This window comes from Rhincodon typus, chromosome 9 (assembly GCF_021869965.1).
Source record: "Rhincodon typus isolate 14 chromosome 9, sRhiTyp1.1, whole genome shotgun sequence".
NCBI lineage: Eukaryota > Metazoa > Chordata > Chondrichthyes > Orectolobiformes > Rhincodontidae > Rhincodon > Rhincodon typus.
The window spans coordinates 790010-817501 of NC_063340.1; the positions used below are offsets into that span (position 1 = coordinate 790010).

Genomic DNA, 27492 nt, shown 5'->3' on the forward strand with positions numbered 1-27492 from the left:
CTGCTGTAAGAATGACTCCCGTGGTATTTTCCGTTACTTATGAACATATGAACAAGGAGGAAGAGGAGGTCATTCAGCCCTTCAGGCTTGTTCTGCCATTCAATATGATCTGGTCTGATTTGATTTTAACCTCAACTCTACATTCCTGCATATCCTCAATCTTACATCCACTTGGTCATCGAAGATCTATCTACCTCTCTCTCAAAAATATTTAAAGATTCTGCATCCACTGCTGCTGAGGAAGGGAATTCCAAAGACACTCACCCCTCTGAGAGAGAAAAGGAAGTGTTCTCATCTGTCTTAAATGAGCGACCCCTTAGTTTTAAACAGTGACCCATAGTTCTAGATTCTCCTACAAGAGTAAACATCCTTTCCACATCAACACTGTCAAGTCCTCCTAGGATCTTTTATGTTTCAATTAAGTCATTTCTGACTCTTCTGAGCTACAGAGGATACAGCCCTAGACTGCCTAATATTTCCTTATAAGGCAATCCACTGATTTCAGGTCTAAAACCAAGAACTGCGGATGCTGGAAATATAAACCAAAACAGAAAGTGCTGGGGGGAAATAAAACTCTGGGGCTGGCGCCTTCTGTAGAGAAAAGTTAATGTTTCAAGTGCAGTGACTTGTCTTCGGAACTGAAGTACTGTCTTTCCTTTAAAAATACATTGTGATTTATGAACATACAAGAAAGATGGACAGTACAAAACCCAATAGCTCATCCAGCTAGCCACATGGAGTGACAATACCTTGTTCATTGTGATACTTTGCCATCTTGTCAGAGCCGTGAGGGAGAAAAGGAATGATACAATCTGTAGATAAGGTGAGATGATGTGAAAGAAGGCTGTTGTGGAGGTGATCATCCCTGTAGATGAGGAAATGCCATCTCATTTGAAAACTTTAATCAGGAAATTTAATCTTGTTTGAATTATGTTGACCTGTGCAAAAAAATCTTTTGGTCATTTGAATAACCTAGACATTTAGACAGGATGTGAAAACTCTGATTTCTGAGTAACAAAAGAAATGAAGGTCTTAAAATTACAGTGAGTTGCTTAGTGAAAGGATGGAAACAGAAGCTAAATGACTGCTGTGCAAAAGCAGACCTAATCCAGATTTAGCGCTTTCTCTTGGCCCAATTGCTGATTACCACCATTTCAAATTGCCTGAAGGCACTAAACAAAAACCTGCAGCTTTGGCTATCAAGTAGGGGATCAGTGTGGGGAATTGAGGGTTATAGGGAAAGTACAGGAATTGGAGGTGACAAGTGTTGGATCAGCCATGGTCACACTCAATGACGGAGCAGGCTCAAGGGACCAGACAGATTTCTCTTGTTCCTTTTCCTTATGATGTTAAGCGTCTGTTGACCTCTCGCACCCACTCGCACAGAAGGTTGCACATGCATCAAGATATTACAGAACGGTTCAGAGACTGAAGGAGAAGGGGCTTGGGTTCTCAGTAGACAGGACACCAGAGATTTATTTGGAAAAAGTACAGAAGACGAGCAATATCTTGTACCCTCATTTCAACCTCCTGTCCCTCCAACAGCCACTATAAGTGTACCTCCAACAAATGGAGTTCACTGATTGAAGAAGAAAACTTACCACTATCACTTTCCCCAAGGACAATTACGGAAAGGCCTAACTAGAATGCTGACATCCAGAAAAGAATAAAAGAAGGCTGGTGCTACTCTACCTGGCCTTGTGTCATCCTCTCATTCCTCCTGCAGATCAAGGATCTCTGAGGAAGACTCCCATGATAAATAACTCCCTCCCTCCCTCCCGATAACCCCTGTAGAGTGCTCTCTCTCTGTCTGTCTCTCTCTCTCTCTGTCTGTCTCTCTCTCTCTCTGTCTGTCTCTCTCTCTCTCTCTGTCTGTCTCTCTCTCTCTCTCTGTCTGTCTCTCTCTCTCTCTCTGTCTGTCTCTCTCTCTCTCTCTGTCTGTCTCTCTCTCTGGAGATTAAGTTGCTCAAGATTTGAAAATGTGTCCCATAATCAAAGAAAGCTTACAGTGTAGAAGGAGGCCATTCACTTGTTGACTCTATACTAGCTGTCTCTAAGAACAGTTTATCTCCCTGCTGTACTGCCTTTATTCTGTAGCTCTAACTTTTTTTGTTCTCTACAGGGGTTTATTTCAATTCTCTTTCAAAAGCCATGATTGAACCTGCCTTAACCACATCCTCAGGCGGTGCATTCCAAAACCTAATTACTTGCTACATTAAAAAGTTTTGCCTCATGTCTCCATTGCTTCTTTTGCCTTAAGTCAAGTTAATGTTCTCAAAGTCTTAACACTTCTTTTGATGAGGGCAGTTTATCTATTTTGTCTACAAGCTCAAGAGAAAAGAGCAGGAGTAGACCATTCAGCCTGTTGAGATGCCTCCCCCATTCAATACAATGATGTCTGAGTTTGGGCTTCATCTCCACTTTGCTGCCCACTTCCCAAATCCCTCAATTTCCCGAGAGCCCAAAAATCTTCTTTCTACCTCCAGTGGCAATGAACACAAAATAATGAATATTCCTTTAAGTAACAAGCAGTATTCCATTTGAGCTGTGCTGCTGCCCATCATCTACAAGTTCCCATGCCGACTGAACACAGTTCAGTCGCTACAAGTTATTTTGTATGTGGGCCCATGTAAAGGGTTTAATATAGTCCCACACACAAACGAATAAGCTTTACAAAGCCAAAAAAAGGGACATTGGTGGTGAGTATCCCTTAAATGGTGCTTGAAATGAGTGTTGACACCATATTTACTTCCAGTCAGCTAGTCTCTGTCAATGAATGCTGTTAGGCAATTTAACCAGTCTCCATCCTCTTCGTGAGCCTCAGTACAGTCCTCCCCTGTGCTGGTTTCGACAGCTTTTCCAAAATGGCATCCTGCATTGGATAATAAATCAGTATTTCAACCAAAGATTTTGTACTGGCAGATTGGGCTCGAAGCAATACCAATACTCTCATCCCACTACCACATAAAGGCTGTGGAGATAGTCAGAGCTTTCCTGTAACTCCACACTTGAATCTCTATTTGGTAGTGAACTAGCTAAATTGTTTTTGAAGGTAGCAGGCACAAATTCCTCACAAGTATGTTTCCCTCTGTACTGTAACCGTTCTATGATTTCTGTGACATTCAAGACATGATGAGAAAGATGTTTTGTTTTAAACATGTGACTGGTTCCACCTGCCTTCCATACATAATGTCACAGGCTGAGATTTTATATTCAAATGGTAATTGGCAAGCTCAGTTACGATCTCCCAACAGCCATGTTGCAGGAAATGGTTGAAATGCCCTAACATACACTGGAGGGCAACAACTTTTATATCTCCCTTAGAATGTCAAAATGTCCCCAAGATACTTCATAGAACCAAAGGAAGAGAGATTAAGACAAGTGGCCTGAGCTTGAAGTTGATCTGGCTGCTGCAATTGCAAGCAACCTGTTTCAGTCTGAGTCAGTGGCCAGGGAGAGAACAGGGTGGAATGGAGGTAGTGACAAGGGTACACAACGTGCAACAAGGACTGAAATATTGATTTTTGGTCTTCACAGAATTTATCCAGAAGAAATTGTGCAACGTTCCAGCTTTGAAAAGTTGCAATCAGTCTGTTTATGTTAGGGGTGAAGAGGGAGGAGTGTTTCAAGGTGGTCGACATGCAGAAACAGACCTTGTGGCTTTTGTTGATGTCTCCAGTGAACAGTTTATAGGTAAAGGGAGTGGACTCATGATGGATCCTTGGGGAATCTCCCAGTGTGAGCATGTGGATAGAGAAATTACTGGGCCAAAACTGTTTAGGGTAGAGTGTTGTAACAAAGAAAGGGCAGCACTATGGACCTGAATGACAGGAGATTCATTGATCAACCATGTCAAATGCTACAGGGAGACGACCAGTGGAAATAATGTGTGACATTGGTTAAGGCTGTTCTCATGGTGTTGGAGAGGCAGAAATTAGCAAAGTACCTACATTGGATCATAAGGAACAAGAGCAGGATTAGGCCATTCAGTCCATCAAGTCTGTTCCATCATTCAGTGAGATCTTGGCTGATCTGATAATTCTCAACTCCACCTTCCTGCCTTTTTCCCAAAACCCTTGATTAAAAATCTGTCGATCACAACCTGCAGCCATACTACAACAAACACTCACAAGGACCAAAGACCCCATACCCATGACATGTAGTACCTTGCAATGACTGCAACAAACATTACATCGGCCAGACTGGAAGAAAACTAGCCATCAGGATACACAAACACCAGCTAACAGCAAAATGACATGATGAACATTCCCTCATCTCGGTGCACTTGGACAATGAAGGCCATCGATTTAATTGGGACAACGTGACCATCCTAGCTCAAGCCAACCGCATACACGCTTGGGAATTCCTAGAGGCCTGGTTTTCAACCCGAAATGCAATCAACAAACGTGTGGCATTAGACCCCATGTACAAACTCGTCTAGAACAGAACTGAAAATGACACAACCCAATTTAACAGATCAGATCGTATAAATACCAAGCGAAGTAGAACAACATCGCTTCATTGGAGGCCGCACTGATGATGTCACCTAGCATGGTGATGAAACATTTGTACGATAACCAGCCAGCTCGGCGAGTAAGCCAACAACCTCCTCCACAACCCAAGCTTCAAATCTTCGCAAGAACTTTGAATATATTTAACAATCCAACTTCAACTGCCCCCTGTGGTAAAGAATTCCACAGATTCACAATCCTTTGAGAGAAGAAATTTTACCTCATTCCGGTCTTGAATATGCAACCCTTTATTCTGAGATTATGCCCTCTGGACTTAGACTCTCCCACAAGGGGAAACAGCCTCTCTACATCTACTCACACACAGAACATCTGTCAAGTTCCCCAAGTATCTTGTATGTTTAAATCAGGTTGCCTCTCAATCTTCTAAATTCTAATTCCTCAATCTCATCTCATAAGGTAGTTCCCTCAGCTGAGTGAATCTTCTCTGGACTGCCTCCAAAACAAGCACATATTTCCATAGATAATTGGACCCAAATGTTCACAGTGGTCCAGCTGTGGTCTGATTGCCTTGTAAAATATTTAGCAAAATGTCCCTGCTTTTAGAACATAGAACATTACAGCGCAGTACAGGCCCTTCGGCCCTCTGTTGCGCCGACCTGTGAAACCAATCTGAAGCCCATCTAACCTAAACTATTCCATTATCATCCATATGTTTATCCAATGACCATTTAAATGCCCTTAAAGTGGGCGAGTCTACTATTTTTGCAGGCAGGGCATTCCACGCCCTTACTACTTGCTGAGTAAGGAACCTACCTCTGACATCTGTCCTATATCTATCACCCCTCAATTTAAAGCTATGTCCCCTCGTGCTAGCCATCACCATCCGAGGAAAAAGGCTCCCACTGTCCACCCTATCTAATCCTCTGATCATCTTGTATGTCTCTATTAAGTCACCTCTTAACCTTCTTCTCTCTAACGAAAACAGCCTCAAGTCCCTCAGCCTTTCCTCATAAGACCTTCCCTCCATACCAGGCAACATCCTGGTAAATCTCCTCTGCACCCTTTCCAATGCTTCCACATCCTTCCTATAATGCGGTGACCAGAACTGTACGCAATACTCCAAGTGCGGCCGCACCAGAGTATTGTACAGCTGCAACATGACCTCATGGCTCCGAAACTCAATCCCTCTACCAATAAAACCTAACATACCGTACGCCTTCTTAACAACGCTATCAACCTGGGTGGCAACTTTCAGTGATCTATGCACATGGACACCGAGATCTTTCTGCTCATCCACACTACCATTAGCCCAGTACTCTGTATTCCTGTTACTCCTTCCAAAGTGAATCACCTCACACTTTTCCGCATTAAACTCCATTTGCCACCTCTCAGCCCAGCTCTGCAGCTTATCTATGTCCCTCTGTAACCTGCAACATCCTTCCGCACTATCCACAACTCCACCGACTTTGGTGTCATCCGCAAATTTACTAAGCCATCCTTCTACGCCCTCATCCAGGTCATTTATAAAAATGACAAACAGCAGTGGCCCCAAAACAGATCCTTGAGGTACACCACTAGTAACTGAACTCCAGGATGAACATTTCCCATCAACCACCACCCTCTGTCTTCTTACAGCTAGCCAATTTCTGATCCAAACCGCTAAATCACCCTCAATCCCATGCCTCCGTATTTTCTGCAATAGCCTACCACGGGGAACCTTATCAAACGCTTTACTGAAATCCATATACACCACATCAACCGCTTTACCCTCATCCACCTGTTTCGTCACCTTCTCAAAGAACTCAATAAGGTTTGTGAGGCACGACCTACCCTTCACAAAACCGTGTTGACTATCCCTAATCAAATTATTCCTTTCTAGATGATTATAAATCCTATCTCTTATAATCCTTTCCAACACTTTACTCACAACCGAAGTAAGGCTCACTGGTCTATAATTACCAGGGTTGTCTCTACTCCCCTTCTTGAACAAGGGGACAACATTTGCTAGTCTCCAGTCTTCTGGCACTATTCCTGAAGACAATGACGACATAAAGATCAAAGCCAAAGGCTCTGCAATCTCCTGTCTAGCTTCCCAGAGAATTCTAGGATAAATCCCATCCGGCCCAGGGGACTTATCTATTTTCACACCTTCCAGAATTGCTAACACCTCCTCCTCATGAACCTCAATCCCGTCTAGTCTAATAGACTGTATCTCAGTATTCTCCTCGACTACATTGTCTTTTTCCTGTGTGAATACTGACAAAAAATATTCATTTAGCGCCTCTCCTATCTCTTCGGACTCCACGCACAACTTCCCACTACTGTCCTTGACCGGCCCCAATCTTGCTCTAGTCATTCTTTTATTCCTGACATACTTATAGAAAGCTTTAGGGTTTTCCTTGATCCTACCTGCTAAAGACTTCTCATGTCCCCTCCTGGCTCTTCTCAGCTCTCTCTTTAGGTCCTTCCTGGCTAACTTGTAACTCTCAAGCGCCCTAACTGAGCCTTCACGCCTCATTTCTACATAAGCCTCCTTCTTCCTCTTGACAAGAGATTCAACTTCTTTAGTAAACCACGGTTCCCTCGCTCGACCACTTCCTCCCTGCCTGACAGGTACATACTTCTCAAGGACACGCAGTAACTGTGCCCAGCCATTTATACCACATTCCCTTTGAAATAAAGGCTGACATTCCATTTGCCTTCCCTATTACCTGTTGAACATGGATGCTAGCATTTTGTAATTCATGCAAGAGGGCTCCTGAATCACACTGTTCTGCAGCCATGTCAGTGCAGACGTGGTGGGCTGAAGGGTCTGTTCCTGTGTTGTATTGTTCAATATTTTTTCTGCAGCCTTTCACCGTTTAAGTAATATTCGGTTTCTCCATTCTTCCTATCAAAGTGCATATGCTCATGTTTCCCAAATTATGTTCCATGTTATTAAATTGGACAGGGCGCAAAACAGATTTACGAGGATGTAACAAGACTGGAGTCATAGGAGGCTGAGTGATGACCTTTTAGATGTTTATAAAATCATGAGGGGCACAGATAAGATGAATAGCCAAAGTCCTTTTCCCAAGGTTGCGGGGTGGGGGGGGGGGGGGGGGGCGGGTCCAAAACTAGAGGGCATAGTTTTAAGGTGAGAGGGAAAGATTTAACAGAGACCTGAGGGGCAACGTTTTCACACTGAGGGTGGCGCGTGTACCAAATAAACTGCCAGAGGAAGTGGTAGAAGCATGTACAATTACAACATTTAAAAGACATTTGGACAGGAACATGGATAGAAAGAAATTAGAGGTATATGGGCCTAATGTAGGAAGGTGGGACTAGTTCATTTTAGCAAACCTGGTCAGCATGGACGAATTGGGCTGAAGGGCTTGTTTCTGTGCTGTATGACTCTGACTTTATCTGTCAAGTTGTTGCCCACTTGCTTAACCCTCTGTAAACTCTCTGTCATCCTCACCATTTGTCTTCCCAACTATTTTTGTGTCATCTGCAAACTTGACTATTGTACATTCTTTTTCTTCATCCAAGGCATTCCTGTATTCTATATAATTATGGCTCCAGCACTGATCCCAGTGGCACACCACATTTACAGGTTGCCATTCCTGAAAACCTACTGACTCCTACAATTACCTGGACTACACGTCCTCTCACCCACCCTCCTGTAAAAATGCTATCCCGTACTCTCAATTCCTCTGCCTCCACCATATCTGCTCCCAGGATGAGGCGTTCTACTCTTGGACTTCCCACTTATCCTCCTACTTTAGGGACCATAGTTCCTCTCGCCCACTCCCCATTATTAAGGATGCCCTCAACTGCATCTCCCCCATTTTCTGCGCTTCTGTCCTGAAACCCTCTCTTCCCCCAACAACAATAAGGATAGAGCCCCCTTAGTCTTCACATACCACCCCACCATCCTCCGACATTTCCGGCACCTACAATCAGACCCAACCACCAGTCCCTGTCCGCTTTCCACAGGGACTGTTCACTCCACGACTCCTCCATCAGTTCCAAACACCCCACCACACCTGGTACCTTTCCCTGCAACCACAGGAGGTGCTACACCTGCCCCACACCAAATGTAAACGGGAAGAATAACACTTGAAATTTCACCTTGAGTGTTTACAGTCCAATGGCCTGAATATTGACTTCACCAGCTTCAAAATCTCTCCAGCCCCTACCTGTCCATTTCTTCAGACACACCTATCTGCTCCACCTTTCCCACTGACCTACCACAATAACCCCCTGCCTGCATCCACCTATCTCCATTCCACCTACCCTCCCTGCAGACGCCCCAAATTTATTTCTGGGCTTCCCTCCCCCCACTTCATCCTGACGAAGGGTTTTGGCCCAAAGCATTGACTTCCCTGCTCCTTGGATGCTGGCTGACCTGCTGTGCTTTTCCAGCTGAAAATTGACTGAAAATGCCCCCCTTACCCAACTCTGTTTTATTAGTTGGCCAACCCTATTCTAATTGTTATTTGCTCAAAGAAAGCCATGCTGACTCTGTTTGATCATCTTATATATTTGTAAATACTTGGGTATTACATCCTTTATAATAAACTCTAACACTTTCCAAATAATGGATGTTAAACTAACTGGCCTGTAGTTACATGTTTTTTTTGTCTGCTTCCCTTTTTAAATAAAGGTGTTACATTGGCAGTTTTTCGGTCCTCTGGGACTTTGCCAGAATCAAGGATTCTCAGAAGATCACAAATAGTGCATCTCTGTCTTTTTAGCTGCAGTCATTCCTCCATATCTGCAAGGGTTCCGTTCATAAGAACTCTCGCGAATGATGAAATTCGTGAAAGTGAAACTTGTTAAAAATAGGTTAAAATTGCAGATACATGATTTTTGCTATTTTTTGGTGCAGATAGGTGAATTCACAATTTATGATTTCACAGATACAGAGAATTTACTGTACTTCCTTCAATATCCTTGGATTCACCCCTTTGGGTCCAGGTAACTTATTTGTCTATAGCCCCATCAGTTTGCCTACTACATTTTCTTCGGTGGTAGTTATTAAATTTATTTCCTGTCCACTTTTTGCTCCTTGATTACTTGGTAACTTTGGAATGGTGTTGATGTATTGTATCATGTAGACTGATTCAAAGTTTTTATTGAAGTCTTCTGCCATTTCCTAGTTCCCCGTTATTTCCTCATTCTCCAAGGGGCCTAAGTTCACTTTGGCTTCTCTCTTCCTTTTTATATATTGAAAAAGGCCCTTGCTGTCTGTCTTAATATTGCTTGCAGTTTTGCCCTCAATGTATACTTTCATTTCCTGTTCATTTTTTTGGTTGCCTTTTGTTGGTTTTAAAATGCCTGGCTTATCATTAAACTTTGCCACAGTGTATGTTTTTTCTTTCAATTTGATGCTATCCTTAACTTCGCTGGATAACCATGATTGGCTTATCCCTTTCCTAGAATCCTTCTTCCCTACTGGGACATATTTGTTGTGAACCTTGAACTATTTTCTTATACATCCCCCGTTGTTCCTCAACTATCTTTGCTGCTAACCTCCCTTACCAGTCCACTCCAGGCAGCTTTGCCCTTATTCCTTTGTGATTACCCTCATTTATGCTTAGTACAGTTGTTTCCTCCCTCTCAAACTGAATGCTAAATTCTACCATGTTATGGTCATTGTTTCGTAGGGGAGTTTTAACTCTGGCTTCATTTGTGCTGCTTCTCTATGGAAGATCATTGCACAGCTGAATAGCCTTTAAGAAAACACCTTCCCATCTCTGTCTTAAACGGAAAACCCTTGGTTTTTAAACTATGCCTCCTGTCTCTAGATTCTGCCAAGAAAGGAAACATCCTGTCAGTATCTCCTTCTGAATGTTATTTGTTTCAGTAATATACTTCTACACGCCAATATGAATAGGGACAAGTTTGTTCAAGGCCTTTGGAAATCAGAGCAGCTTTGGGAATAATGATTAAGGGTCTTTTTGTGGAGGTGGGAGATGGGTATGTGAGGACAGCTTTAAAAGTGGGGCATAGTGATTGTGACAGGAAATATCATTTCACAATCTCAGCTAAAATGGGCAGGAAAGAGAGTGGGCACTCAGGAATTTGGGGAATAATTAAAGCATGATGCAATCACTTTGTACATGCATGGAAGTAAAATACAAAATGTCTCTGCTAATATTTCATGACTGGAATTTTCCACATGCAACTGCATTTATTACTTTTCCTGGAACGAGTTAAATTTTAAGGTGGAGTCACAAAGGAAGTGTTTGTGGCTTTCAGAGATCTTTTTCTGATTCTTTTAATGTCAATAACAATGTGCACTTGAAAGCTCTTACCAATTCTTATAACTGCTCACACAGCATTTCCAATCGAGCAAAGTATTTTGTTAACCACCAGTTCTAAGGCTCCTGATCATGCTGGTTACTACAGGCAGCTTGACTTGAAACATTAATCCACATGCTGCCTGCATACTCGGGTGGTTATATAAAATCCCATTATTTTGATAATTTTCTGAAGAAGGATCTAGGCCCGAAATGTCAGCCTTCCTGCTCCTCTGATGCTGCTTGGCCTGCTGTGTTCATCCAGCTCTACACTTTGTTATCTCAGATTCTCCAGCATCTGCAGTTCCTACTATCTCTATCCATTTAACTTCTGTGTTAATTGCTTGAGGGCAGATTCCAAGAAGTGTATGCCGGAGTCCCAAGTACACACTCTAAGTGCATAGAGCTTTGTCAGGAATGCTCAAGTAAAAAGTATTTTCTGGCTATCAGTGGGGCACAGCTACGAAGACCAAACAAGGAATTGTCCACCTCTCAAATTGCCAGTAGGGTTAGGGTCAGTGTCTCATTAGTAGTTCTCTTTCAGCAACTGTTAGTTAACATTCTGTTCAGACTGTTTTGTACATAAGGGGTTGGCTTTTATACCAACCAATTGTGTGTTGTAAGAGATACTCATTCCAGAATATCTGTTGCACTGAACTGACAGCAGTCTTTTTGGAAGAGTTTTTCAGTTTTCTGTCTAATCAAATTCTAGCAAATACTCATTTATGAATGGCCCAGAATTTGCTGAAATTGGGCATTTTGTACGGAGCACTGTAAATTTATTCCTTCATTCTTCAGCTCCTTCATCCAGCTTTCCTACATATCCTACATTTCCCCTGCAGTTCCCAGTGAAATCACTCTGCTTTCTCACTCCTGGATTCATGCTTTCACTGTACATTTCTCAATTCTTGCCTGGCCTGCTTTTCTCAGCTGTCCCTTCCATCTTTAAATCTGAATACAGCAGAGCGGAATACTGCAGAAAAAAGCAATGAATGCACATTTTGCAAGTGCCTTTCCCAACCTCAGCATGCCTCAAAAGTGTTGGAAAAGTCGTGACTTTTGGAAGGAAATGAACAGCCTGCTGTGTTCATCCAGCTCTCCACCTTGTTATCTCAGAATTTACTAACTGTTGTTCCAATATGGTGCAGAGTCAATCAAAAGAAGCCTAGTCTTTGCTTAAAACTTTCTGGTAAGTCAAGTGTCAAGAATGTTGTGTACTTATCACAATAATCCCCAACTTAGGGAATTTCTTACCACGAGTGCTGTGGGTATGAGTTTAAAATACTTTTCCTCCTCATACTGCTCGTCCTCCTTTGTCCTTTTCTGTGATGTCCTTCCCTACGCTTTTAAGTAAGAACCAAATCCCAAGCACTGAGATTGCCCTTTTCTTCTTGGAATTTTTATTGCTGTCACTTTTTAAAAAATATTTTATTTTGGTAGATTTTTCACCTCCCAAACATTTAAGGTTTGTTTCTTCTGAAAGCCAGATGTTTTTGTTCAAGTTGTGGAGATACGATCACGTCTGAGAAGCTGTATATTGACAAATGATACATTCTGAGTTCTAGTTTCTAATTCCTGAACTTGCATCAGACTTTACCATTTCTTGTACTTCCTCGAGATTCTTCTGATGAAAACCTTGATGTTTGACAATTATTTGACAAACTTTTATTTGCAACTTAAAATATTAAGCTTTACTGAACAGCTTTTAAGTCAAGGATTTTCTTAACAACCTTTGCTGCCAAAATTGTTGTTGAAGTGTGACAAATATTTGAAAATGTTTTGGATTCAGCATAATAAAACTGACATCTTTAAATTTAATTTTAATCTATAATATCGTAAAATGGAGATTTTATTGAAGTTGATCTGAAATTGGAAACCAATTTTAAAAACAGCAGATCACAGTAAGATGACAGTGCTTCATTAGGTGAGTGTTAATGCAATTTATTGTGTAAACAGTAAAAGTGCCCAGTGAGATTGTATTAAATATTGAACTGTTTTCTGATAAAGTCAGTTCTGAATTTAGCATTGATGATCATTTCTTCAATTTTCTTCACACTTTTAATTGTGTTTATTTTAAATAATTCCAGGGTACCACCCTGATTCATGCTTTATAACTTGAGGTCATCCAAACTCTGCCCAGGTCTAAGCTACGGCAAGTCCCATTCCATAACTCTGTGCTCACTGACCTTCATTGGCTCCCAGTTAAACAATAAATCAGTTTTAAAACTCTAATCTTTGTTTTCAAACCCGTCCATGGCCTTGCCCCTCCCTGTCTCTGTAATTTCCTCCAACCTCAACCCTGTGAGATATCTGCGCTTTGCTGGTTCTGCACTCTTCAGTGTTTTGATTAAAATCGCTCCACTGTTGCTGACTGCACCTTCAGCTGTCTTGGCCCCAAACTCAGGAATTCCATCCCTAAACCTCTCCACCTCTCTCCCTTACTTTCCTCCTTTAAGACGTACGTTAAAATCGTCCTTGTTGAGCAAACTTTTCAAAATGACAACTAGACATGTTCCTTATGTGGTGTAGTGTCATACTTTTGTTTTAAATTCTTGCGTAAAGAGCCTTGAGATTTTTCTTGCATCGAAAGTACTTTATAAATACAAGTTGTTTGGTTTGTTTCAGATACAGAAAATTCTTGGAATACAATGCACAGAATATAGTATCCATCATATGGAAGGAAATCCCATTCTTTTGTGTTGACTGCAAGCAGGATGCCTCCCGTAGGTGTTCTAGTGACCCACCCACCCCCTGCCCTGCTCCTGCTTTGGGGGAAGAAAGGGTGTTGGTGAACTGAGAAGAGATGTTTGAATGAGTCTGATTTCCAACCTGTGCAGTTACATATTTGCATGTAATTCAGTTTGAAACTTTAACAGATTGAGCTGATAAGGAGAAAACATTGTCCTTTTTATTGAACACTGGTCAATTTCTGTGGAAATCCTGTGGAGATTCCCAAGAAGCTGGTGCAGTTATACTATTCAACAACTTTCTCGTCGTTTACCACTGGACTGAGCTGCCTTGAGCAATGTGGCTGGAACCTTCATTCATTGCAGAGTGGACTATTCACCAGAGGTAATGTTGTTACAAAATCCTGATTATTGGGCTCCATTGTCAAGAGTTGTGAACACTCTGAGCTGTGCTTTGTTTCTACTGCTGATGTTCTGGGCCTTCACTCTGGAGTCAGCCTTTCAGAGAAATTGCATTTTTCATTTTCCTGAACTTCATTGCATATTTACCTTCACTTTTGCAACCCACAGAAGGGTTTGAAATGGTTTTCCTCCCTCTCCCTGCTGTGCCTTTACATATATGTTCATTATTGATGACATTTACTTGTTTCCTGTAAAGCATTTTGCAATATTATGTAGGTCATTGTAACAGATGTCATTCTTTTCAATTATTGCAGCATGATCGCTTTAAAAGTTTATTTTTAAGCCCGGAGACATTCCATGCTGTGTAATACTTTTAGAATGTGGTTAAATGTTGTACATGGAATAACTGAATTGGAAAACCAGAACTCCTTCTGAGTGGAATTCTCACTCTCTGAATGATGAATGATCTCAGTTAGACCACAAGATATGGGAGCAGAATTAGGCTGTTTGGCCCATCTAATTTGCTCTGCTATTTGGTCATGGCTGATAACTCTAGCTTTTAAAATTCTAAATCTGGAAGGATAAAATTGATATCTAAAAATTGTGATTCCAGTGAATTGAGCCCTGAAGAGGTATATGGAACATTAGGATAGGTTTTGGTTCTGATGATGCCAATCCTTCATTCTCCTCTTCCCTATCCTGATCACATCCACCACCCTCCCACTTGCGTGGCCCTACCCCTCATGCTCATCCAACCCTCCCCCTTTTTAACTTGTGTTATGTGCCCCACATCTTCATGACTCTATCCTCTCACCCTCTGGGTGATTGTGGCTTGTTGATATTATTTTCACTCGACACTAGATGAGCTGCTCAGCTGTGATGCCCATGAGTGGAAGGTGCCTGTGGAATTATGTGCCAAATGTAAGCTAACAGCCAAAGAGGGAAGAAAAATAAAATTGGGTGAGCAAAGGTAAATTTTTAAAGTTCTACAAGTTTCTTAAGCATTCAGTTGGGTTCTTAACCAGCCAAATGGTTGGTGGACAGTAGTTTTGGTAACAAATTGAAGATGATTAATGAGTTAGTAAAACAATAAAACAAAAATTAACAACTGGACAATAGTTAGAAATCAGGCAAGACCTTGATCGTTCATGGAACATGTCAATGCCAGTTCTGGGTCTGATTACTTTCTTCTGTGAACCTGTGCAACTGTTTGCTGCTCCTTTTCAGAAAACACTGTTTTCCATCTCTAGCTTGAAGATCCAGGATTATTTCTTCTTTTTTTGGTAAAAAGCAATTGATTCTTATTATTCCTAAAACAATCAATATGATCAATCCTCCATTCATATCAATGGTCTACTGACCTAATTACTCAATTAATAGCTACATTCCAAGTTATAATGAACAAAATTTAACAAATGCAGATGATTTGAAGTCTGAATTGATTTATTTTTTAATATATCAAATCCTTTGGGTGTTTTACAACACCACCTCTGAGACTGTCAGATTCTGATTTGGGACATTCTGGCCAAGAGGTAGGTACACTGCTATTGTGCTACAAGCCTCTGAATTGCTCTTTGCTAACACCATTGATAACACAATTACAATCAGAGTTTAGTATTACAATCAAACACGTGCAAACATCCAATTCATTTTGAATCTTAGAGTCAAATTTTATATCATAGAAAAAGACTCTTCAGCCCATCACCTTCATGCCAGTCACAAAGGACCTATCTCCTCTAATCCTATTTCCTATAGCCTTCTATGCTATGGCATTTCAAATATTCATCTGAATACTTATTCAACATTGTGAAGGTTTCTGCCGCTTACCTTAAATCTGTGCCCTTGGTTATTGCCCGTTAAGGGAAATTATTTCTTCCTATCTACACTAGTTACGCACCTCATACTTTTGTAAGGTCCACCCTTAGCCTAATCTGCTCCAGGGAAAGTAACACCGGACTGCCTTGTTTTCCTTCATAGCCAAATTGCTGCAGCCCAGGCAACATCTTGAGGAATCTCCTCTGCGTACCTCTCTAGTGCAATCACACCCATCCTATAGTGTGGCAACCAGAACTACACACAGTATTCCAGCTGTGACCTGACTAATATTATATACAGCTCCATCATAATCTCCTTGTTCTTGTATCCAGTATTCAATATCCCTACTTAACCACTTTCTCCACATGTCCTCATCCTCTCCTACCAACAGGATGCCACCACCAGGCACATATTCCCCTCTTGTCCTTGTCAGCATTCCACAGGAACTGTTTCCGCCAGGATACCTTGGTCCGTTCCTCTTCCATTCCCAGCACATCGCCACACCCCACGGCACCTTCCCCTGCAATTGCAGAAGGTGTAATACCTGCCTGTTTACTTCCTCTTCCTCACCATCCAATGTCCCAAACACACCTTCCAGGCAAAGCAGGGCTTTACCTGCATTTCATTCAATCTAGTCTACTATCTCCATAGGGGAGGCAATGGCCCAGTGGCCTATTATCACTGCACTGTTAATCCAGAGACCCAGATAATGTTCTGGCGACCTGGGTTTGAATCCCACCATGGCAGATGGTGGAATTTGAATTCAATAAAATATCTGGAATTAACAATCTAATGATGACCATGAATCCATTGTCAATTGTCAGAAAAATCCATCTGGTTCACTAATGTGCTTTACGGAAGGAAACTGCCATCTTTACCTGGTCTGGCCTACATGTGAATCCAGCCCCACAGCAATGTGGTTGACTCGTAACTGCCCTCTGGGCAATTAGGGATGGGCAATAAATGCTGCCTATCCAGTGATGCCCTCATCCCATGAATAAATAAAGAAAAAAAAAGCTGTATTCGCTGCTCACAATGTGGTCTCTTCTACATTGCGGATACAAAAGCAGCCTGGGCAATTGCTTTGTAGGACACCTACATTTTATCTTTAAAAATGATCCTGAGCTTCCTGTTGCCTACCACTTCAACACACCACTGTGTTCCCTGGCCAGCATCTCTGTCTCAGGCTTGCAGTAGTGCTCCAGTGAAGCTCAGCACAATTTGGAAGGACAACACCTCATTGTCCGCTTGAAAACCCTGCAGCCTTGTGGATTCAATATGGAGTTCAACAATTTTAGAGCTTGAGCACTTTCTCCCTTGTCCTTACCCCACACACCAAATTCTGTCATCACATGGGCTCCTACCACAAACAACCCATTGTCAGCTCCTAATGGACCCCATTAACAGCAATTCATTCCCCCAGGCTGACCTTTACCTGTTCCTTTGTTTGCCTAACTGTTCCCTCTTTCTGGGCTCCACCTGTCATTTGCTCCTCACCCTCCCCATCTTTAGCATAAATACCAACCTTGTACTACCTGCTATCAGTTCTGAAAAAGAGTCACTGGACCTGAAATGTTCACTCTGCTTTCCACAAATGCTGGCAGACTTGCTGAGTTTTTCCACCAATTTCTGTTTTTGTTTCAGATTTCCAGCATCTGCAGTTCTTTTTTTTTCTCCACCTGTCCTGTTGCCTTCAAGAATTGTTCATCTGATCCTCTGTGCTTCCTTGGGTCCTACCATTTAATATGTATTCCCTTGCCTTGTTAGTCCTCCCAAAATGCATCACTTTACAGTTTTCAGGATTAAATTCTATTTGCCAACTTTCAGCCCATCTGCCAGCCTGTCTATATCGCCTTGTAGCCTAAGGCACCCTTCTTCACTATTCACCACGCCATCAATTCCACTGCTTCTTGCCAGTAAGCCTTTTTTTTTTTTTTTGGATCTATTTTGCCAAATTGCCTTGACCCCTCTTAGTGGCCTCTTAATTTCATAATAACCTGTCTCCCGTGTGAGACCTTGTTAAAAAATCTTTGTGAATTCCATGTAGACAATATCAACTGCACTGCATAAATAAAAACTGAAAGAACTGCGGATGCTGTAAATCAGGAGCAAAAACAAAGTTGCTGGAAAAGCTCAGCAGGTCTGGCAGCATCTGTGGAGAAGAAAACAGAGTTAACATTTCGGATCCGGTGACCTTTCCTCAGAACGGTTCTGAGGAAGGGTCATCGGACCCGAAACATTAACTCTGTTTGTTCCTTCACAGATGCTGCCAGACCTGCTGAGCTTTTCCAGCAACTTTGTTTTTTGTATCAACTGCACTGCCCTCATCGACACACCTAGTCACCACCTTTAAAAATTCAATCAAATTTGTCAGACACAATTTCCTCCTGCTAAAGCCATTCTGATTATATCTGCTAAAACCTTGCCTACAAGTGGAGATTAATTTTGTCCCTCAGAATTTTTTTCCCAGTAGTTTCTCTACCAGTGACATTAAACTCACTGGCCTATAGTTCCTAGGTTTATCGTTAACACCCTTCTTGAATAATGACACCACATTGGCTGTCTACAGTACTCTGGCACCTATCCTGTAGCCAGAGAGGATTTGAAAATTAGGGCCCTTGCAATATCTTCTCTTGCCTCCTGGAACAGCCTGGGATATATCTCATCTTGGCGTGGGGATTTATCTAATTTTAAGCTTGCTACAACAGCTAATATGTTCAGGTTTTTTACAGTACTGTTCTTTGATTTCTATACCTACATTGTCTTTTTCAACAGTGAATACAGATGCAAAGTAATCATTCAAACCTCATCTGTGTTTTCCAGCTCCATGTACAGATTACCACTTTGGTCCCTAATGGACCCTACTCATTCCCTAATTATCCTCTTATCCTTAATATACTTAGAAAACAACTTTGGATTTTCCTTAATTCTACTCCACAGTTTTTTTTTCATGTCTCTTCTTTGCTTTTCTAATTTCTTTTCTCAGTAAATCCCTTGCATTATCTATACTCCTCCAGGTTTCTGGTGTTTTGAGCCATCAGTGCCTATCATAAGCTTCCTTTTATTTCCTTATCCAATGCTGTACATTCCTCAGCAATTCCCTTGACTTGTTGATCCCACTCTTTCGTCTTTATAGGAACATGTTGGCCCTGCCCCGTCACTATTTCCTTTTACAAAGACTCCCACTAATCTCATTTAGGTTTTACAACAAGTTGCTGTTCCCAGTCCACTTTGGCCAGATACTGTCTTATTAAAATCAACATTTTCCCAATTCAGAACAGTTATTCCCAGTTCAACTTTGTTCTTTTCCAAAACTACCTGAAATCTTCCTGATTACAGTCACGATCACCAAAATGTTCCCTCACTGACACTTCTTCCACTTGCCTAGCGTTTTTTCCCCTAAAATTAGTTCCAGCACCATCACCTCACTTCTAGGACATTCTACATGCTGGCATAAAAATCACTCCTGGATGGATTTTAAGAACTATACCCCTCTCGGCCTGTCGCAATTTGTCTATCCCTGTTAATGTTGGGGTCATTGAAATCTCCTGTAATTGTTATCCTATTATTTTTACACTTCATTCTTTTTCTGTGCGTTATTATTAAACTGTACATTCCACCAATAGATTCAATCATTTTAAATTGTTTTAATTTCTGTGTAATAATTCTGAATTGTTCTAACTTCCTAGTTTTTGTCTCTATAAATGTCCCGTTTTGTATGACATGTTATGGTTAATCATTACATCACCTCCTTTATTTATGTCTAGTCTTACCAATGTGAACAGCTCTTCACATAGCAGTCAACTTCTTGTTTGTCAAAATCCAATACAACTATTTATAAAATACTGTACCTAAAATTTGGAGAACAAGCAACAATATTTAAAAGCACATAATTCTTACAAAGGTGATGTGAGTGAGGCAGAAACCGATGGAATTTTATAATTGTTCAAGACAAAAATCACTGTCAGTCTGGTCATTTTTTTGCCCTTTGTTTAAAAAAAACATGTTAACACTGTTTGGAATCAGAGCATTATCAATATTATTGAAAATGTCAAGCTTGAAATTCAACACCCATCATGTCCCTGCTCATATTTCAGTTCTATTGTATGTCCACTGTTTCACCAATTATAAATGCTATTTTTCTCTACAATATCACAGAGTAGCTTTGAATTTTCTTTTGAATGTGCTGATTTGAATTCTAAAATGTATTATCAAGGAAAATGTCAGATTACACAAACTAACCGTTAGAGGATCTGCTATGTTAAAATAGAAAGCTGTTTTTTAATACTCTTACAGAAGAAGGAAGTTCTTCTGGGCATTACTGGCTGGCTAGCATTTATTGCCCTTCCTGAGTTACCCTTGAGAAGGTGGGAGTGAGCTGCCTCTTGAACCATTGCAGTCCATTTGGTGTAGGGATGTCCACAGCTTTGTTGGGAAGTGAGTTTGAAGATTTTGACGCAACAACAGTAAAGGAACAACAATATATATTTTTCAAGTCAGGATCATGACTGATTTTGGAGGGTTACCCGAGATTAATCATGTTCCCATGTATCTGCTGCCTTTGCCTTTCAAGATGGTAGAGGACATGGTTTTGGAAGGTGCTGTCAAAAGAACCTTGGAAAGTTGTTGGAGTGCATTTTGGAGATGGTACACACTTCTGTTAGTGAGTATTAGTGATGGAGGGCGTCAACACAAGAAATGGAAAAAGAAAAACAGGACTAGGCTATTGAGTTGAATGATCAGCCATGATCGTGATGAATGGCCAAGCAGGTTCGAAGGGCTGAATGGCCACCTCCTGTTCCTATCTTCTATGTTTCTGTTTCTGTTTTTATGTAAACCGTACAGCCTGGCCTGTTCTGCCTTCAATATATCATGGCTGATGTTGATATAAGCTGTACTTCCCCACCTATTCTCCATATCTCTAGAGGCCCAAAGAGACTAACATCTGTTTGTCTAAGCCTTAAATATATTAATTAATGGCATATCCACAGTCCTTTGGGGAGAGAATTCCAAAGATTGCTAACTCTTTGAGTGAAGAACTTCCTTCTTCTGTCGGTCCTAAGCAATCATCCCCTTATCCTGAGACTGTATTCCCATCTTTTAGATGCAGGAACAATCTCTCAGCATTGACTCTATCGAACCCCTTCAGAATTTTGTATATTTCAACAAGATCACCTCTCATTCTTCTAAACTCAGGAGAATATAGAGCCTCTGCATTCACACTTTCGTTAGAGGCTAATACTCTCATCCCAGGGACCAATTTAGTAAAACTTCACTGCACTGCCTCCAATACTAGTGTACCTTCCTTAAAATTAAACACAGTATTCCACTTGTGGTATCACCAAACCCCTGCACAGTTGTATTTGGATTTCTTTACTAATGTACTCCAATTATCTTGTAATAAAGATCGACATGCAGTTTACCTTCCTATTTACTCATTGGACTTGCATGCTAACTTTTTGCATTTTTCAAGCATACCCGTCCCTTTGAACATCATGTATAAGTTTGATACCTTTTTTAAAATCAAGATGGATAATTTTACACTTACCTACAATATACTCCAAATGCCATCTTGTTGCCCACTCATTTAATTTGTCTGTATCTCTTTGCAATTTCTGGTTCTCCCACAGCTTACCTTTCCATCTAATTTGTATCATCAGCAAACTAAGTCATTAATATAGATTGTAATTAGCTAAGGCATCAGAATCAATCCTTGTCACATTCCACTATTTGCAGCCTACCAACTCAAAACAAAAAGCCCCATTTATGCCCTCTGTCTGTTAACCAATCCTCTAATCATGCTAATACATAACCTGCAACTTCACGAGCCCTTTTTTTTTGCTTATTAATCTTTCTAACACCACCTTGAATGTCTTTTGGAAGTCATATATACTGGTATTCCTTTATTTGCTCCACCAGTAGCATTCTCAAAAAACTTGAACAGCTATGGCAGCCAGGGAAACCATGTTGACTTATTGATCTATCCTTTTCTAAGTCATTGTAAAGACTTCCTTTCATAATAACTGTCAGCATTTTCCCAAAAACTGATGTCAGGATAACTGACCTGCTTTCTTTCTCCCTCCTAGAAAAGCAGTGTAGCATTTGTCAACTTTTAATGGTTAAGATAATACTTGAAACTGAGGAGGTCTAGAAAATTATAGCTGGTGTATCCTTGTCCCTGCAGCTATCTCTTTTAGTACCGTAAAGTGTAGGCTGTCGGGTCATGGAGGTTTGGACTTCTGTCCCTTGAGTTTCTCCAATACTTTTCTCTATTGATGTTAATTTCCTCACTTTTTAGCTGCTAGGTTACTATCTATTTCCAGTAATGAATCGGTGAAGATAAATACAAAATGTTCATTCATGTTTCTCCCTTTTCCGCATTCCCGATGATAATTGCTCCTGTCTTTGTTTACTTCCATTGTTTACTTTAGCTACTCGCTTTTTTTATATATCCCTCTAAAAGTTCTTACAATTTGTTGTCATACTTCTGATTAGTTTACTGTCCTATTCCATTCTTGCTCTTTTCATCAATTTTTGGGACCCCGTTGCTGGTGTTTTCAATCCTCAGACTTCCTACAGTTTTTCATGAAATCTTGATCCTCCTCTTTTAAAATAACACTATCTTTAATTGTCTGATTGCACTGCAATGGGCCTTCTTTGTGGAGCTTTTATTTTTAAATGGAATGTATTTTTGTTGGACATTTTGAATTATTTATTTAATATTTCCTACTGTTCAATTACTGAAAATCTTTATTTAATTTACCCATTGAAACTTGGCCAGTTTCCCCCTCATACATAGGCATTTGGCTTTATTTAGATTTAACATTCTTGAGATTGGAGTATTCAAACTTAACAAGTAATTCAATGATGTCCTGATCACTATTCCCCAGTGGATCTTTTGCTGTTACTAACACTATGACATTACTAATTAACCCTGCCTCACCACACAATACTAGATCTAAGCCTTAATATAAGCTGGTTCCACAATATATTATAAGCAACTGTTGTTGTGTATTTTTAAGTTGGTGGATGGAATACTGATCAAGCGGGCGATTTTGTCTTGGATGGTGTTGAGCTTCTTGAGTGTTGATAAAGTTACATATATCCTGGCAATCGGAGAATGTTCCATCATGTTCCTTTCATGTGCCTTTTAGTCAATGGACTGGCACTGGAGGCCAGGAGGTGAGTCAGAGCAGAATTCCCAGTTTTGACCTACAGTTGTAACCACAGTATTTATATGGCAGGTCCAGTTCACTTTCGAATCAGTAGCAAACCCCCAAGATGTTAATAGTGGGATATTCAGTGATAGGAGTACCATTGAAAATGAAGGAGTAATAGTTGGTTCACTCTTGTTTGAGGTGATCGTTGCCTGGCATGAACATTACTGCCATCTCTCAATCTAAGTTTAAATATTATCCAGGTCTTGCTGGATTCTGGGCTTGCGCTGCCTCAGTGTCTGAGAAGTCGTGAATGGTGCTGAACATTGTGCAACCATCTGCAAACATTCCCACTTCTGACCTTATAATGAAAGAGAAGGTCAATGATAAAGCAGCTGAAGATGGTTGGGCCGAGGACACTACCCTGAGGAAATCTTGCAGAGATGTCCTGGAGCTGAGATGACTGAGCTACACCATCAACAACCATCTTCCCATGTTATGACTCCAACCAGTGGAGAGTTTCTTCCTTGATTCCAGTTTTATTAGAGTGCCTTGATGCCACACTGGATCAAATATGGCCTTAATGTCAAGGACAGTCATTCTTTCCTTGCCTCTGAAATTCAGTTGTCTTGTCCGTGTTTGGACCATGCATCTACTGTCCTTCCAGGTGATGCAGGTCATTGGTTTGAAAGGAAAAACAGAAAGTGCTGGAGAAATGCAGCAGGTCTGGCAGTATCTGTAGAGAGAAACACAGTTAATGTTTCTCACCCAATGACTCTTCAACTGAACTGTTCTGACAAAGCGTCACTGAACTCAAAATGTTAATTTTGTTTTTCTCTATGTAGATGCTGCCAGACCTTTTGTGTTTCTCCAGCACTTTGTTTTTGTTTCAGATTTATGGAATCTTTGGTTTTATTTTATGGACATGAAAGATCTGAGTTACGGGAAGGAGAGATCACTCCAAGTTGCAGATGCCACTCTTGGCTTTTCAGGTAATTAATGTGCATGGTCTGTACTGTTCCGGTAAAACGCAGCAAAGATCAGCCCCTTAGCTGAGGGGTAGGGGGCTTATATTTCCTAAGAGACCCAGATTGTTCCATTTACATTGTTGCTGCTGTTGTTATTATTGTCTTTATTTTGATTTTTGCATTCATTTTTCTTTAGTGTCTGTATTTCAGTGTTTGTGCGCAGATATGTTAGTGCAGCATTATTCCACTTCCACTTTGATTAATGGTGCTAGCATGTTCCTGTCATTGCAGGATTCACTGTGTTGTTTGTTGTTTAATTTGAAGTGTAAAATTGGACCAGGAATCTAGTGGAAATATTAGTGATTGAAAAGTAGCAAGAGATTTTAAATTGTCGAAACGTAGAGTATTAACATCACTGAAGGAGGACACTTTTATGCATATGTGCATTGGTCAATAAAAAAGACACCCAGCCTAATCTCACTTCATAACATTTCATCTGTAGCCCTGCAGGTTACTAGACTTCAGATATATGTCCACACACCAATTAAATGAGCCAAAGGTTGCTGCTTTTTCAGGCAGACAGTTCCAGATCCCTTATCCTCACTGGGGAAAATAAGTGTCTTCATTTTCACTCCAATCCTTCTGCCAATTACATTAAATCCGTGCTGCTTAATCACTGACTTCTCCTGCTGAAATAAATACCCCCTTCCCATCCACTGCATCCAGGCCCCTTACAGTTTTGTGCATCTCAATCAAATCGCCCTGTCAGCCTCCTTTGTTGCAAGGAAAACAATCCCAGCCAGTCCACTCTTTCCTCATAGTGCCATTTCTTCCAATCCTGGCAACGCCCCCTTAAATATCTTCTTCGAAATAACTGCTTAGAATTGTGGAGATTTTTATTTGGAGCTCTTTCTGTCACCAGAACTAAAAACATGTTTTCAGAAATTACTCTGAATTATCAGAAACCCAGTTACTTTTCCTAACACTCGTTCAATATTTGATCCTGGGCCTAACTCAGTACAGTTCATGTACAAACAGTCTGACTGGTGGCGAGAGGCTGTGCTTCTCATTCTGTCTGTTTGGTAAATGTTTAATTTTTCTTTTAACAGGTATGAAAAATGAGTGTGGGACGCAAAAGGACAAAGCTGGTGGGGATTTTGATGATGGTAAACTTCTTCATTTATATAGTTATAGAGATTTCACGCAGTGGCCACCAAGAAAGAAACTCCAGCAAAAAGGTCATCATTTCTAACAGTGTCTTTTGGAAGCCATTGGTGCATATTAAGCCGTACTGGAATCGAGAACAACACAAACTGGATGAGTTATACAACCCTGTTACTGCTGCTCTCTATAACCGAACTGTGATGGACAACATAAACATGACAACAATGTACACATGTGAACCTAACTTTCGGTTAAAGGATGAGATCAGTAATTTTGATTCTTTGCCGGATCGTTTCAAGGATTTTCTAACCTACCTGCGATGTAGGAGCTATCCATTAATAATTGACCAACCAGCTAAATGCCAGAATAACCCTGTACTGCTGTTGGCTATAAAGTCACTGGAATCACACTTTGATAGAAGGCAGGCCATACGTCAGTCATGGGGTAAAGAAGAAATTATAGGGAATAAGACAGTGGCTAGGATCTTTTTACTGGGAAAGTCGTCTCCGGCAGATGATTTTCCTAACCTCTCAGATATGCTAAAGTTTGAGAGTAAACAACACAAAGATATTCTTTTGTGGGATTACAGGGACACATTCTTTAATCTAACTCTGAAAGAAGTGTTATTTCTGGAATGGGTAAGCAAATCATGCTCTGATATTCAATACATTTTTAAAGGAGATGATGATGTCTTTGTGAACACTGTACAGATTCTGGAATACTTGAACACTCTGGACAAAGACAAAGACAAAGCCAAAGATCTGTTTGTTGGTGATGTTATTACAAATGCAGGGCCTCATCGAGAGAAAAAACTAAAATACTATGTTCCAGAGAGTATATACGAGGGGGTGTATCCTCCTTATGCTGGTGGGGGTGGGTTTCTGTACTCTGGATACTTGGCAAAGAGACTTTATAATGTGTCACATAAAGTAACACTCTATCCAATTGATGATGTGTATACTGGAATGTGCCTTAAAAAACTTGGCCTTGCTCCAGAAAAGCACAAAGGTTTCAGGACTTTTGATATAATGCAGAAAGACCGACATGTTACCTGTGCATATAAAAACTTAATATTAGTCCACAGCAGAAATCCTCAAGAAATGATAAGAATTTGGAGCAGGCTGCAGGATCCCGAGTTGAAATGTTAACCTAAAATACTGGAGGAGGAAAATGGTTGAGAGTTGAGGCCTATTTCTAATGGTTATAAAAGGTTATCTTATTTGCACACATATTGATGTTACAATGCTAATAAGCTGTGAGAAAGTGTATGTCAGAGCCTACCCCCAGTAACAGATCTGGGAGAAGCCTAATGGGTCCAAAGGATTCTAGAAATCCCTAGGTGGTGTCAATTCTGTTGGTCAGATTTTCTTATTCATCCTACTGAACATACAGAAATGTCTTGGACTCTGCAGTTTGCACTGTCTCAAATGTAACTATCTTCCAAAAAGGATACTTTCCATTCTCCATCAAAGGAAATCCTGGGAGATGATTATGGATCCAATTAAAATGAGCTCTGGTAATCATGACAACAGGGGAGATCAGTCAGTATATCGTAGGGCAATAAAATGTATTTTATATACATCGGAGATTACTGAATGTTACCCTGCACAGTTTTAGCAGGGAGTGTGATGCTGTCTCGTCAAATCATGTGTACACTGATAATTTTAGAGGTTCACTATCAATCATTTGATTACATTGTACTGTACATCATGAAGGGCAATATTTCATGTCTTCAAAGAAGAATGTAAGTAGATTTTGTTTGATAAATCTAATTTGTGAATGCAAAGTTGATGCTATTTAAATTTTAGAATGGGAGACATAAAAAATCCAGAGATTATATTAAAATTCTGGGCACACAGCAGATTATTTCCAATCTATTGAAGATTGCTGAACATTTTCCAATATATGTAAGCATGTGTGCTTCCTGTGGTTTATGTGAAAGAATGTCTGCTGTTTTATTTATTCCAATCAAAAGACCAAATTGTTTTTAAAATAGAAACTATAAACAATGTCAATTTGTCTGTAAAGCCTCAAGTGCGATTTGTCTGTGAATAAATTTGGTTAATATCATCCTTGGCAATGGTTGAAAATGTAACAATTCTCCAGCATGTGTTTTTTTTAAACTGCAAAGGAGGAAGCTCTAACTGTACAGAATGTGATGATTATTTAATGGCTGCATGTTTATCAATAAAACCAATTTATAACTTAGACTCTATTCAAACAAATACACGACAGCAAAATCTTCTACCTATCAATCTTTCTATGAAAGTACAGTATTGGTATAATTGTGAAACAAAACTTTGATCTTAATTTTAGCTTTGATGAGTGCTTTGCTAATTAGACTCATCATCTGTGTGTCATCAGAAAAATGAAAATATCCTCCCCATCGCCACATCTTTTCCCTGATCTCCATTTAGTGTCTGGATTTGGCAGATATAAGTATCTAGCACATTTTTGGTTGGAGTGAAGGAAGGACATAAGTACAAAAGGTGTAATCAAATTGAGCATGAAAATACACCTGAACATTGCTGAACACTTCC

The 27492-nt window shown here is 40.5% G+C and overlaps 1 protein-coding gene across 6 annotated transcripts in view; it reads left to right on the forward strand.

Moving 5' to 3' along the window:
- The window catches only part of LOC109910452 (N-acetyllactosaminide beta-1,3-N-acetylglucosaminyltransferase 2-like), a 35757-nt gene extending 8597 nt beyond the window's left edge, over positions 1 to 27160 (forward strand). For 2 of the 6 annotated variants that reach the window (XM_048600757.1, XM_048600756.1), the window contains exons 2-3: positions 13385 to 13831; positions 24898 to 27160. In XM_048600757.1, the coding sequence (XP_048456714.1) occupies positions 24907 to 26100 (1194 nt within the window). In that variant the 5' untranslated portion in view covers positions 13385 to 13831; positions 24898 to 24906 and the 3' untranslated portion in view covers positions 26101 to 27160. Of the gene's footprint in view, positions 1 to 13384; positions 13832 to 14709; positions 14819 to 23713; positions 23813 to 24897 lie in introns of all 6 variants that reach the window. The other 4 variants (XM_048600759.1, XM_048600758.1, XM_048600762.1 and 1 more) reach the window with 4 other exon arrangements.
- The last annotated feature ends 332 nt before the right edge of the window (positions 27161 to 27492 follow it).